This window comes from Primulina huaijiensis, chromosome 17 (assembly GCF_012295235.1).
Source record: "Primulina huaijiensis isolate GDHJ02 chromosome 17, ASM1229523v2, whole genome shotgun sequence".
In the NCBI taxonomy this organism is placed as follows: Eukaryota; Viridiplantae; Streptophyta; class Magnoliopsida; order Lamiales; family Gesneriaceae; genus Primulina; species Primulina huaijiensis.
This window is the reverse complement of record NC_133322.1, coordinates 637,655-650,076: the sequence shown is the minus strand read 5'-3', so window position 1 is coordinate 650,076 and position 12,422 is coordinate 637,655. Positions and strand designations below refer to the sequence as shown.

Sequence of the window (12,422 nt, the reverse complement as noted above, 5' to 3'; positions counted from 1 at the left end):
TATATATATATATATATATATATAATTTAACCTTTAGTTATTCACATGTATTCATCATTACAACATTAATTATTTCACTCTTTATTAAATTTAATGGGATTAAAATATTATACAGGTATGTTTATTTAGGTCTTTTTGACAGAGAAATTGAAGCTGCCAGGTGGGGTTAATTTGTTTAATTCAATAAATATTGCTAATTTTAATTTCTCATCTTGTGTATGTACTATATATAAATGTATATTAAATCGATCATCTTAGAATTATGTTAAGAAAATTAATATTAATTTATTTTTAGTGACTTATCGTAGGGCACATGATAGAGCTGCCATCAAGTGTCGTGGAAAGGAAGCTGTTACCAACTTTGATGCCAGCATTTATGATAATGAACTTAAAGGAAGAGGTCTAATTTAAATGAACGAATCAAATTTGATTATTCAATGGAAAGATATGTTTCATAAGGCTTAAAATTCTGAAAATTACATTGCATGCGCGTATAATCTGAGTCTTCGAGCATTAACACAGCAGACCATAATCTTGACCTGAGCTTAGGAAATTCGTCAGCTTCAAAGCCAAGCAATCTGGAATGTAGGGACAGAGATCATCGGCTTCCCCCTAATTCCTTGCAATTTGATTTTGCTCGGAGACGCCGGTTATCGAATCCTGAGGTATGTGTAAAAAGGGGGAAATTGAATATTTATGCGTATGTTATGTTTTAACCAAATCCATCTCCGCGATATTCTTGGATCCGTTCTTGATCATGAGAAAGTTTTGCGAGGAAAAATCTTGTTCTTTAAAATATATATCCAAATCTTCACGCCAACTAAATATTGTACTCCCGCACTCATCCTAGTATCGTTTTCATGGTGAAGCAACAGCTTCATTTTCAGCCCCGTATGACGAATCCAAATGATCCCGGAAGAAGAAATGGATACAACTTGGTGGAGCAAATCCGGCAAGATAACAAATTCGGTCAACCATTCGAAACGTCTTCCACTCCACGTATCTCTCAGAATCGCGTAAGTTTTCCAACTCCAATTATCTGAGAAAATAAAATTTTCGATTATTTCCAGTTTCCAATATCTTTTAAAAAAACATTTGACAGATTAATCAGTTTCCTTCGGGAACCAGCATCCATGGCGGAAGAGCAGGAGGAGAATTTGCAGCTTCAAACGGTCAGCAATGGCAAATGAATAATAATTTATTTGCTGGTGCTGCAGCATCATCAGGATTCCACAGTCGCGGAACATGATACAAATGACACCTCCAAACGGGCTTCAGATTAATGGAATCCATCCCTACATGAGACCCAATTAACTAACTTTTTCGAATATTCAAACTGTTTTTTGATCATGTGCGACTTTCGTTTCTGGATGCAAGGAGAATCGATCTGTAATTTTCTTTTCTTTCTTATAATATATTAGAAATAGTTTGATTTTCACCTTATAATATCGAGTTCAAAGTAATGGACAAGAGTCACGTACCTTTTGCATCACTAAAAAAAAAATCAAATTCCTTAAAAAAAAAAAAAAAAGAGGTCAAATTTAGAGTAATTTAACAAAATAGTTGATATTTCAATATTTTTAATTTTTATTGTGCTGTTAATCACCTTTTTAATCCCTTTACATCATTATTTTTATTGTGTTCTTCGATAATAATATCATTACTAATAATAATAATGCTGATGATGATTTTTCTTAATAATTAAAAAAAAACTCAAATCCATGACATTCAAATCTCGATCATGATCTAACTTATCACCTCCTGATATTTATGTGGTTTTATACTTTTTTTAATTTAAACCATGAATTATAAAAGTTTGTATCGCTAAGTAATTAATATTTATATATGTAATTTAATTATTGTATCAATAATCTTTAATTGAATTTGAAGATTTTTTTTGGTTAATTCAATCGATATTTGAAGCAAGATAATGATTTAATTCACACCACATCATGAATGATGATGATAAATCTGGCCCACCTTGTTACTACTTATAAATTATTTGAAGTGATGATGATGATTAAGACGAAGATTTAATGTCCACGATGAAAATTTTCAGATCAATTAGATAAAATCAGTATGGGTTTCGATGGGTGCTTAATCCCCACGATATTGAAATGGGAAACCCTTGACCGGAAAAAACGAGGATTGTTAGAGATGTGAAAGAAATCCTCGCCGCACCACATGACCCGGTTGCCATCCTAGTTGTAAGGCAATTTTGTACGTTCAGAAATTAAAGAGGGTAATTAAGAAATAAACAGTACTTACATTAAATATTAAAAATAAGTAATAATGTGTGAAAATTAAAATGACAAAAAAAATTTACTAATGATCCCTTGTATTGTCACCATCTTGAATGTCCTTTGCTTAAGTTTTTTTTTTTTTTTTTTTTTAAATAAAGACAGAAATAGATGCCTATTATTATAAGAAGGAATTGACCTAAAACCCCACTAAAGTTTCAAGAAATAATAATAATTACAATCCAAATTATTTTAATTAAGTATAATATTGACCTTCATGTGTAATATATACATATATATTAAAACTCGAAAAAATGAGTGAAACTCATTCAAGTCCTTAATTCCATGCGATTCTTTTAATTATAAGTACTTTAATGTATTATATTATTTTCTTAAAGGCTAAATCTTAATCCCTGTTTTTAAAACTTATTTATTTAAATTTTAAATAAAATAATGAATGTGGACATTGCTTCGAAACTATTTTTCATATTTACGTTGGGACCAAATACCAATATTCATGTTATGATCTAGCATGCTGCTTGCCTTCATTAATTAATCGTAAACTAACTTAATATATTAATCTTGTTTGTGCGTGCGTACAAAGTTCGGACAGTGTGTTCAAAAAGAAAAATAAATATCCCTAAAAAAAATAAATATAATATAAAAATTCAAATATTTTGGTGCATGGAGAAAAGAAATTGTACGTCAGCAATCGATAAATAAAACAAGTGATATTATCGGGAGTACTTTAATTTATGCGACTGGTCACTGGGGGTTTCCCATACAAAGATAATTTAAGAATAACCCCTAAAGGGTACAATAAATATGATATTTTGCCATTATATTTTTATATTGAATTTATCATAACATTTTAATAAATAAATTTGATCCATCTTTTTCCTACCACACTTTAATTTTATTTCCTATCAAATAATTAGGTGAGATTTCATAGCGAGGTAGAGGAAAAGGACAATAATTCATCGATTCAAATAACTTATTTTGCATTTGCATTATTTCTATTGGGTCATTATTATTATTTATTCGCAGTTACAGCTGCATTATATTTATTTTTAAAATTTCCATATATATCCTCCAATGACATGCTGATCTTTTGTGACTAATATTTTTTAAACTATTGAAATCAATCTTTTTTGGCCTATTAAATCTGAAATTTATGAATACAATAAAGATGCAACTGAAGAAGAATGTTATAATTCTATTATTCCAAACTTTTTCTTTCTCGATGATGTTAAAAATAGAGCCATGTACAGTAGTACCACGTGCTCATATAATTTCATTACTTCAAAGAAAATAAATATTTTAAAAAAACATGTGGGTTTTTGAGATAAAATAAGAAAAAAAAGGAGAAGAAAGTATGATATTTACTAATAATCACACAAAATCAAGATTTTGTGCTCAATATTTCGAAATGGTCCTTAGAGTGATAATATCGCATGAGCTTACTTTTGTGAAAATGGAGGACAGAGTAGCTAAGGCGTCGGTCAAAATATTTTCCATTTACGTACTTTGATGTGTAAAATAACATGACTTCTAAAAGAATTTTTTATATTCTTTTTGTTAATAACATTCCAATCCATCGATATAAAGAAGTCAATTTAATTATAAAAAATTGTTATTTTTATTTGAACTTTATGTCAAATGAGATAAAAAAAAATTATATAATACTTTTTAAATAATATTTAAATATATTTATTATATTATATCAATAATCTTAAATAGTAATAGAAACATTAATATTTATTAATTATAATTATTATTTACATAAAATAATATTTCGTGCGCAAAAGTTAAATATTAGCAGGAGATAAAACGACAGATGATGGGAAAGAATAGTCAAAACGGCGGACCTTTACAATTAATAAGTTCAGTCAAACTTTATTTATTTACACTGCGCAAACACCTATCTGTCCTAATAACCATCTTTGTACCACACTTATTACTATTATTATTATTGTTATTATTGTTATTATCATTATTATTATATAGTAAATATATATTTTGTTTTAAATTTTTTTAATACACCGAAAAGCTTCAAATTTTCAAAAGAAACAAAAAAATGGAATTGTAATTTTTTTTTCTTCCTAATGTTTTTACTTTTAAATTTTTTTGTCGTTATAGGGAATGTAAGATTTTGTGGTCATAAGGAGTGTCTTTCTATCATATTATATATGACATTATAACCGAAAATATAATATTTAATAGTGCATCGACGCACGCGTTGTAAGTTTGTACAATATTTTTATAATTTATTTAATTTATATTTAAATATAGATCAAAATATAATTATAAAAAATAATGAGAACTACACTGTAATTTTGATATATAAATTAAAAATAAATAGAAAAAAGAAAAAGAAAAAAACCAAAATAAGAATTCAACCTACAACTTTATGCTTAAGAAAAAACTCTATCCGTTAAACTATATATAATAAAATTTTAATACTTTATTAATATATATAATTATTAAATCAGATCTTTATATAATTATTAATACAGATGAGAAGATTAAAGATCTAGGTATGTGTTGATCTCAGCAGTGGCCCAAATATGTAGGGTAAAGAGCCCACCTTTAACAGGCCCCATTTAGCTTCAATTTTTTGGTGTGAGTTGGATACCAAATGCCGTTTCAGATTTGATTACTCTAAAATCTGAATATCATTTTTTTTAAAATCGTATCTATATATATTTATATATATACCCTTCAAACAATTTTATGATTATTCGTTTATTAAATTGATAATTTATAACCAGCAGACAAAAATAAAATAAAACTTCATTTAGTTGTGGTAATAGGTACCTGGTACGAGACCTTAATGTTTGTTATTAAATAAACTTAAATATTTCTGAAGCACGCACATATGTATATATAAGAGATCATGTCACAACCCGCAATGTTATGGTTCGGTTTGCATTTGGTAGATAAAAACCGGGTTAACGCATTAACCTATAGATCGATCTTACTAGTCGTACTACTACGGTACTAGTGCATTGGACGCACACAAAAAATAATGACAGAAAGAATCGAACACATCGTAATTGATCAAACATTCAAATATTCTACTACTCGAACAACGAGCGTATCAAAGTTCTCTTTTGTAAATAAAAAGTATAAATGCTTATGACGTGCACGGTTCGTGTCGTTCCTCATATTTCTAACAGTCTCTCTATATATATGTTTTGATGATTGTATTTTCATTCAGTTATTCAACAACCCTTCGATTTTAACGGTCGAAAGCATATATATATACTCGATTGTTTTGGATTATTCTTGATAGTAACAACAAATGGCGGCGGCGGCGGCTGTGTCTGTGGCGGATGTATCGAAGAAGGAAAACAAGCGTGCCGGCGGCGTCGACTGGCCGTCCAATCCAATGGTGACGCCTCTGCTGACGGATCTCTATCAGTTCACCATGGCCTACGCTTACTGGAAAGCCGGCAAGCACCAGGAACGTGCCGTGTAATACTCTTCTTCTTCTGCTATTGACTAATTCATTTTATTGAGACGGACTAATGTGAACTTCAGATGGAAACTTTATTCTTGTAAAAACTAAATATGAGATTTGACGTGTAAGAACCAGCAGATTTGAGTTGTTTTTAGTTCATGCTTAGGTGAAGGTTGATCATATATATGTTTTTGTCATTTTGAATTTAGACTCTCGTAATTTTATCTTTCCTATTTACTAAATCACAAAAAACACCTCTTGAGGAAGAGTTTGCACGGTAAAAAAGAACCCCAAAAAAAGATCAAAATTTTGCTCTCTTTTGTGTTCAAAGAGTTCTCATTCGTATCAATTCTTTTCTTCAGGTTTGACCTGTATTTCCGAAGAAACCCTTTCGGCGGTGAATATACAGTTTTTGCTGGTCTAGAAGAGTGCATAAAGTTAATTGCTAACTTTAGATTTACAGAGGATGACATTTCTTTTATCCGATCATCCTTGCCTCCATCGTGTGAGGTATACGATTTTCTTGAATTTATCTCTGAGTTTTAACTATTTGGTAACATTATGTTATGTTGATTCTTCAACATAAAGTTCCTTTGTATAGCATCATGTAGTTTTAGTTGTAACGAATCTTCTGTTCCATCACTGTTTACTTTCTCTAAAACTCTGACCTTTAGTTAGGACATGAAATTTATAATTCAAACTCACATTCCTTAATGACTCTATCGTATAGATGTGTCTAACTTTCATTGTTTTGCTTTAGGTTGGATTCTTTGATTACCTTAGAAACATAGATTGTTCCGATGTGGAGCTATATGCTATTTCGGAAGGATTTGTTGTTTTTCCAAAAATACCGTTGGTGAGGATCGAAGGGCCTGTTGCTGTAAGTTTTAGGCAATTATTTTTACATAATCTTATTCAGTGAATATTCGATTTACATTGCGATTCATTCTAGTATCGCATTAATCAGCATCTTCTCAAGTTTGGTTTTTTCCTAATTTTCTAACTAATCTGTTACCTTCACCTTCTAAGGTCGTTCAACTGCTCGAAACCGCACTTGTAAATCTTATAAACTATGCATCTTTAGTTGCTACAAATGCTGCAAGGCATCGTTTTGTTGCCGGGAAATCCAAACTTCTCATTGAATATGGCCTGCGGCGGGCACAGGTTTCATTAATTGTCCAAATTGTTTCATTTCAAAGTGCTGATCTTTGTCATAGTGTGGAATGCTAGTAGTTCTCACATTCATGCAGGGTCCTGATGGTGGCGTAGGAGCATCAAAATATTGCTACATGGGCGGATTTGATGCCACAAGGTGATTTTTACTAAAACAGTGATTCACATTTCCATTATTAGCATTCATATGCATCCATTGATCATGTATTCAAGGTGATAAATGCATCTAGTGGTATGCATTATACCTATTAATGAAACCTGCACCGAGGCACTGAGTTATACTTGTTGTTTTTATGTTCAAACTAATTATGTTTGTGAAAATCATCACGACATATCAACCAGAACATCTGATGCTATCTAGTGATTTGTTCTTATTCATTATAATTTGCTGTTTGTTAAAAATATTTGGTAAAAGTTATCATTCACGCTATGGAATAAGTTTTCATCTTGACCTTGGACTCGAGATAAAATTACTGAATACGTCAAATAATAATGCACCACAGAAAAATAATGATTAAGTTTGAATCATCTACTACTGAATGTCTTCAATGTCCAGCCATTCGAAACTCGCTGCATAAATGTGGAGTATATACCTATCCTTCTCGTCAACTTAAGACAGAAAAAGCAGTAGTCATGAACTAATTAGTTATGCTAATCAACACATCTCCTTTTAGTCTTTTTTCTTTAAAAAAAATCTGAAACTCATTAATTATGCTAATCTACTTTTGCTGTTGCATTCTAACAGCAATGTTACTGCTGGAAAATTATATGGAATCCCTCTCAGAGGAACACTTTCCCATGCCTTTGTCAGCTCCTTTTTGGTAATTCCTTCATAAAATACTCATCTTAAATGTTCATGTTTTGGCTGGAAACAATTAACTCCAGATTAATTACTATATGGGAACAATTTTTCTTTTGGTTGTGCAATATATTAAGCATCATAATCATTATTTGGAAGAGCAGCTTTTTTTATCGTATTATGTGTCACTCACGTTCTAGCAATTCACTCTTCTCCGAGCCATGTGCATTTAGAATCAATTTCGATACAGAAACCATACATTATTTTTTTGAATAATAAAAGTAGAAACTGCTTTAATATTCGAATATAATAGAGAAAATAATTTACTTACATTTTGTTGACTTGAAAGAAAATGCTTTTTAAACCATTTTTTAAAAGACCTTCTCGTGCAAATGCATTTTCTGTGAACCCTCATCTACACCTCAAAGATTGGTAGCAAATCTGTTATGGCTATTTAAACTGGTTTTGGCTCTGTATTCACTCCCTGTTCTACACACATGACACGGTAGTGGTGTAAACCTTAGTTCAGAGTTATTGCTATGTGTTGATATGCTCCTAGCACAATTTCATCTGTCATTTGACCGAATCAAGTAATGGCAGAGTCCTGATGAGATCTCCAAGAAATCACTCCATAGCTACGATGGCTCAAATGTATGTCAGGATTTCGTTAGTTTAGCGCAAGCGTGGTTAAATAAACTAAAGGTGCAGTGGATTTCTCCTTATTGCTTTGCTATATGTTTTATTTTTTCTTTACTCAGTCAATATTGAATCTGCCTCCATGTCCATGTCCATGTCCATGTCTTTAACTCTCTGCATTTTGTTAATATGAAAAAACTTATAGATCCACTGACCTTGTCCATCTTCACCAAATGATTTTAAATCTTTATACCCTCTGTGCAAATAAGCTCATAATGAACACGCCCAAAGTGACACTGTGACTCTTACCATCAATATTGTATGGCATGGCATAAAAGTAAGTTTGACTATGCATGAAGCTGATACAATACAGCTTCAGCCACCTGGGGATTGATTTACTCTGCTGGAATTGTGAGAGTTAAAAATCCTGAAAATTGGTCTGGAAATGTTGTTACAGATATCATGTACAAATGTTGCTTATTATGCCATAACTTATCTTGGGGACGGAATCAGAATTTTAGTTTAGGTGTCCTCCAAGGTTTCACTGTTGAAAAATCCATCACGCTTTTATGTATTGGAGGGGCCATAACACTGTCTTGTTACTCAATTTAATCAATTCAGTTAACAGCTCAAGCTGTGGAGGATCGGTTATAGGCTGAGTTATTATGTTCACTGATTTGATGTTGTCTTTGTACAGCGATCACATATATTAGGTGGAATTTTTCTTGAAACAAATCGAAGTGAGTTAGCTGCTTTCACCTCATATGCGCTTGCCTTTCCCAAAAACTTTGTGGCCCTCGTCGACACATATGATGTAAGTATCTCCACAACCATTCAGGCTATTTGCGCAACAAAACCTGTTGCATTACTTTTTTGTTTTAGGACCTTGCATTTTACTAGGACCACCCAATTCTTGCTAAATGTTTGATGTATGTATTGATTTCATAAAAAAAATACGATTATATCATATGAATAAGTTGCAAGAAAATCTGTTTTACAACTATTACAGAAGTTCTTATGAGTTATGATGATCACTCTGCTGTATTTGACTTAACATCAACTCAAGGCCACCCAACGGATGTATTATGAGACCTCTGCCGTACAAATTTAGTGGCAAACATTTTAATTAAAATTGAACATCATGAGATAAAGGGACTTGAAAATTCGATAATCAATACCAGTTTTTCTTGGAATTCCTCCTATATCCGCTGTATTTTTGTTCTTTCTCCTTGAGGTTTTTATCGTGTTATGTAAATTTCAGATCTTTTTATTTGAACATGCAATTTCCTTCTCCATTTCACTTTTGTCTCTCTGCATTGCAAATACATTGATGTTTATTTTGAGCAATTCGATGTTTTGAACAGGTTATGAAAAGTGGTATTCCTAATTTTTGTGCAGTTGCTCTTGCTCTAAATGATTTGGGGTACGTCCAAGAGGCTAATCCTTTTTCCTGTATTTTAACTCTGTGACTGCAGTCATGTATAATGAACTAGCATTTAGTGTCTCCATTGGGTTCACCTTGATGACAGACCGATCAGGACATCTAAATGATAATATTTCGTTGGAGTCCCCCAAGCTAATATTACTGGGCTTATCAGGCCATGGATCTGTTTTCATTTTAATACCTTCATTTTTAAATTTTTTTGTAGATACAAGGCGCTAGGTATACGATTGGATTCTGGTGATCTTGCCTACCTTTCTCGTGAATCTAGATCGATCTTTCAGGCCATCGAAAAGGAATTAAGAGTGCCAAATTTTGGAAAAATTACAATTACAGCCAGTAATGATCTTAATGAAGAAACTATAGATGCTTTAAACAAACAGGTGAAGGAGACCGACAATAAATTTTGTAGAGCTTTTATATATTTTGCTTTTCCAATATTTCTCTTTTCCCCAGGGTCACGAAGTTGATTTATTTGGAATTGGCACTCATTTGGTTACTTGCTATGCTCAACCTGCTCTTGGTGTTGTTTTCAAGCTGGTTGAAATAAACAACCAGCCTCGCATCAAACTTTCGGAAGACATTTCAAAGGTTTGATTGGTTCATGTGATATTTTGTGATGCTTTTATTGTGGACAATTTTTCGCAATCTTTCGGTTTCAGGTCTCCATCCCATGCAAAAAACGATGCTACAGATTGTATGGGAAAGAAGGTTACCCTCTTGTCGACATTATGACAAGGGAAAATGAACTGCCTCCAAAGGTATTATTCTTCAAAATTTCCACCTTTTCTTTTAAAAAATATGGTTACTCCCTATATTTCTTGTCAATGTTTAACAAAATTAGTAACATTAGTGCTGGTAACTGTTGTTGTAAAAAGTAGTTTGGCGAAAAAAAAATAGAAAAATCTGTTTGGAGTTGTGTCAGTTATCCTGAAAGAAGTTGGATTATAGATTTATCCTTTTTGATATGCAGGTGGGTGAACGAATTTTATGTCGCCATCCATTTACTGAATCCAAGAGAGCATATGTTGTTCCACAGCGTGTAGAGGAGCTAATGAAGTGCTTTTGGCCTGGCAGATCAGGTAAGATTTTCTAGTTTCTTGATTTACATCTGCTACAACACTCTCATCTCAATGGAGTTGCCCTGCTTTTGCACGTGCATGGCAATTTCATTCCATCATTGCAACTTTAGTTCAGTAAGTATTCATGGATAAATGTGTCGACAGAGACGGCCTAGTGATATTTGAGAAAAAATAAATTCATGAACATCAAGTAATTCTAGTTTATTTGCCCAACAACATATCACAAAAGGCAATTCCAAGGGAATTCACCATGCGTGAAGTTGAAAAATCTGTGCTTTCTGTGAGTGTTATTATCCGCTAAGTTCTATCAGGTAATTTTCCAAAATCGAGCTGGGTAGGCTCCAGGAAAAAACGAACGACGGAGGAAGGGGAACAGAGACTTGGAGAGATTTCTAGAATCCCTGATAATGGTCGTCTTGCATTGTTGGCATGCTTCTCTCATCGGCTCTAGTACTAGACCTAATATTGTCCTAGTCGTGAATCATTCATGGCCTTTTTGAAGTTGCATTTCCTTACGGGCCTAGGCACAAGGTTTACTAGAAATTCTGCAGCTTTTCAATTCCAAGTTGCACTAATCTGCCGGTCACTTTAATGTGTACATGATGCATAAATGATAGTTTCGGGCTGGAAAACGGACATTGGAAAATCGATCCCTTAGTCTGTCTCTTCTATGTCCCTCTTGGCCATGGTGTTTGGCATAAACTCATGTTGTTTCACGAAGAAACCTAACCCAATCTGTCCATTTGTCATGATGTATATAATATGATCAGTTTCTGTGTGGAAACAAATATGCAGGAAAAGATAGAGAAGAGTTGCTACCAATTAAACAGATTAGAGAACAGTGTATGAAACAACTGGAACAGATGCGACCAGACCACATGCGAAGATTGAATCCGACACCTTACAAGGTAACAACCTCGAATCACACATATTACTCTCCTCGGAAAATTAGATATCGTCGTTTCTGTTTCATGCTTTTTCACTTGTTTATAGCAAGCATTTTGTTATGAGCAGGTTAGTGTAAGTGCAAAGTTATATGACTTCATTCATTCTTTGTGGCTCAATGAAGCTCCAGTTGGAGAGTTGCAGTAAATTTGGCAAGGATTAGTAGTAGAAGATTAATTGCTTGTCAAACTGATCAATATTCCAATTTGCGACCAGAAAAGCCTGGTCGCTTGTGTTTTACATTCTTGTTAAATTAATTCGAGATTATATGTATACTAGCATAAAGTATGTGGGATGCACGTTTACACCAATTAACTAGCTCCATCCTCTTCACTTGTTCAACGTTTGTATTTGATGGGTAAAAAACTCCCTCTAATGCACCACTCCTAGCTTTAGGCTCGTTGAATCTCTCTGTTGTTCTAAATAGATTTTTTTTTAAAAAATTCGAAATATATGTAATTATTATTATTTCATCAGAATTTCGAATTTGTCTTTTTACTAATGCAAAGGCATGCTGGGAGAACCAAGAAATAATAGAAACGGATCGACGACAATTTCATTTATTTTAGAGCAGATTCACACACACGAGGCATTTGCATAACAAATCAAATTTAAGTAATATATTTATTTAATAATTTACTAT

At 32.5% G+C, this 12,422-nt stretch overlaps 2 protein-coding genes across 5 annotated transcripts in view; both read left to right on the top strand.

Moving 5' to 3' along the window:
- Nucleotides 1–1,452, top strand: part of LOC140963224 (floral homeotic protein APETALA 2-like) — a 3,689-nt gene extending 2,237 nt beyond the window's left edge. The window contains exons 6-10 of the mRNA XM_073422515.1: nucleotides 27–160; nucleotides 309–400; nucleotides 523–665; nucleotides 870–1,016; nucleotides 1,103–1,452. Coding sequence (XP_073278616.1) covers nucleotides 27–160; nucleotides 309–400; nucleotides 523–665; nucleotides 870–1,016; nucleotides 1,103–1,249 — 663 coding nt within the window. The 3' untranslated portion in view covers nucleotides 1,250–1,452. The remainder of the gene's footprint in view (nucleotides 1–26; nucleotides 161–308; nucleotides 401–522; nucleotides 666–869; nucleotides 1,017–1,102) is intronic.
- A 3,963-nt stretch (nucleotides 1,453–5,415) lies between these two features.
- On the top strand, nucleotides 5,416–12,172 carry LOC140962470 (nicotinate phosphoribosyltransferase 2-like). 4 transcript variants are annotated; one of them, XM_073421390.1, is made up of 15 exons: nucleotides 5,416–5,717; nucleotides 6,066–6,213; nucleotides 6,464–6,583; nucleotides 6,733–6,867; nucleotides 6,954–7,015; nucleotides 7,622–7,697; nucleotides 8,276–8,377; nucleotides 9,009–9,125; nucleotides 9,676–9,734; nucleotides 9,961–10,135; nucleotides 10,209–10,343; nucleotides 10,415–10,513; nucleotides 10,726–10,834; nucleotides 11,630–11,742; nucleotides 11,832–12,172. In XM_073421390.1, exons 1-15 carry the CDS (start codon nucleotides 5,545–5,547, stop codon nucleotides 11,856–11,858), a joined length of 1,650 nt encoding a protein of 549 aa, XP_073277491.1. In that variant the 5' UTR covers nucleotides 5,416–5,544; the 3' UTR covers nucleotides 11,859–12,172. The 4 variants fall into 4 exon arrangements, with proteins under 4 accessions (XP_073277491.1, XP_073277490.1, XP_073277492.1 ...); XM_073421389.1 differs by having other exon boundaries at nucleotides 5,417–5,717; nucleotides 11,849–12,170; XM_073421392.1 differs by lacking the exon at nucleotides 5,416–5,717 and adding an exon at nucleotides 5,773–5,869 and having other exon boundaries at nucleotides 11,849–12,171.
- The last annotated feature ends 250 nt before the right edge of the window (nucleotides 12,173–12,422 follow it).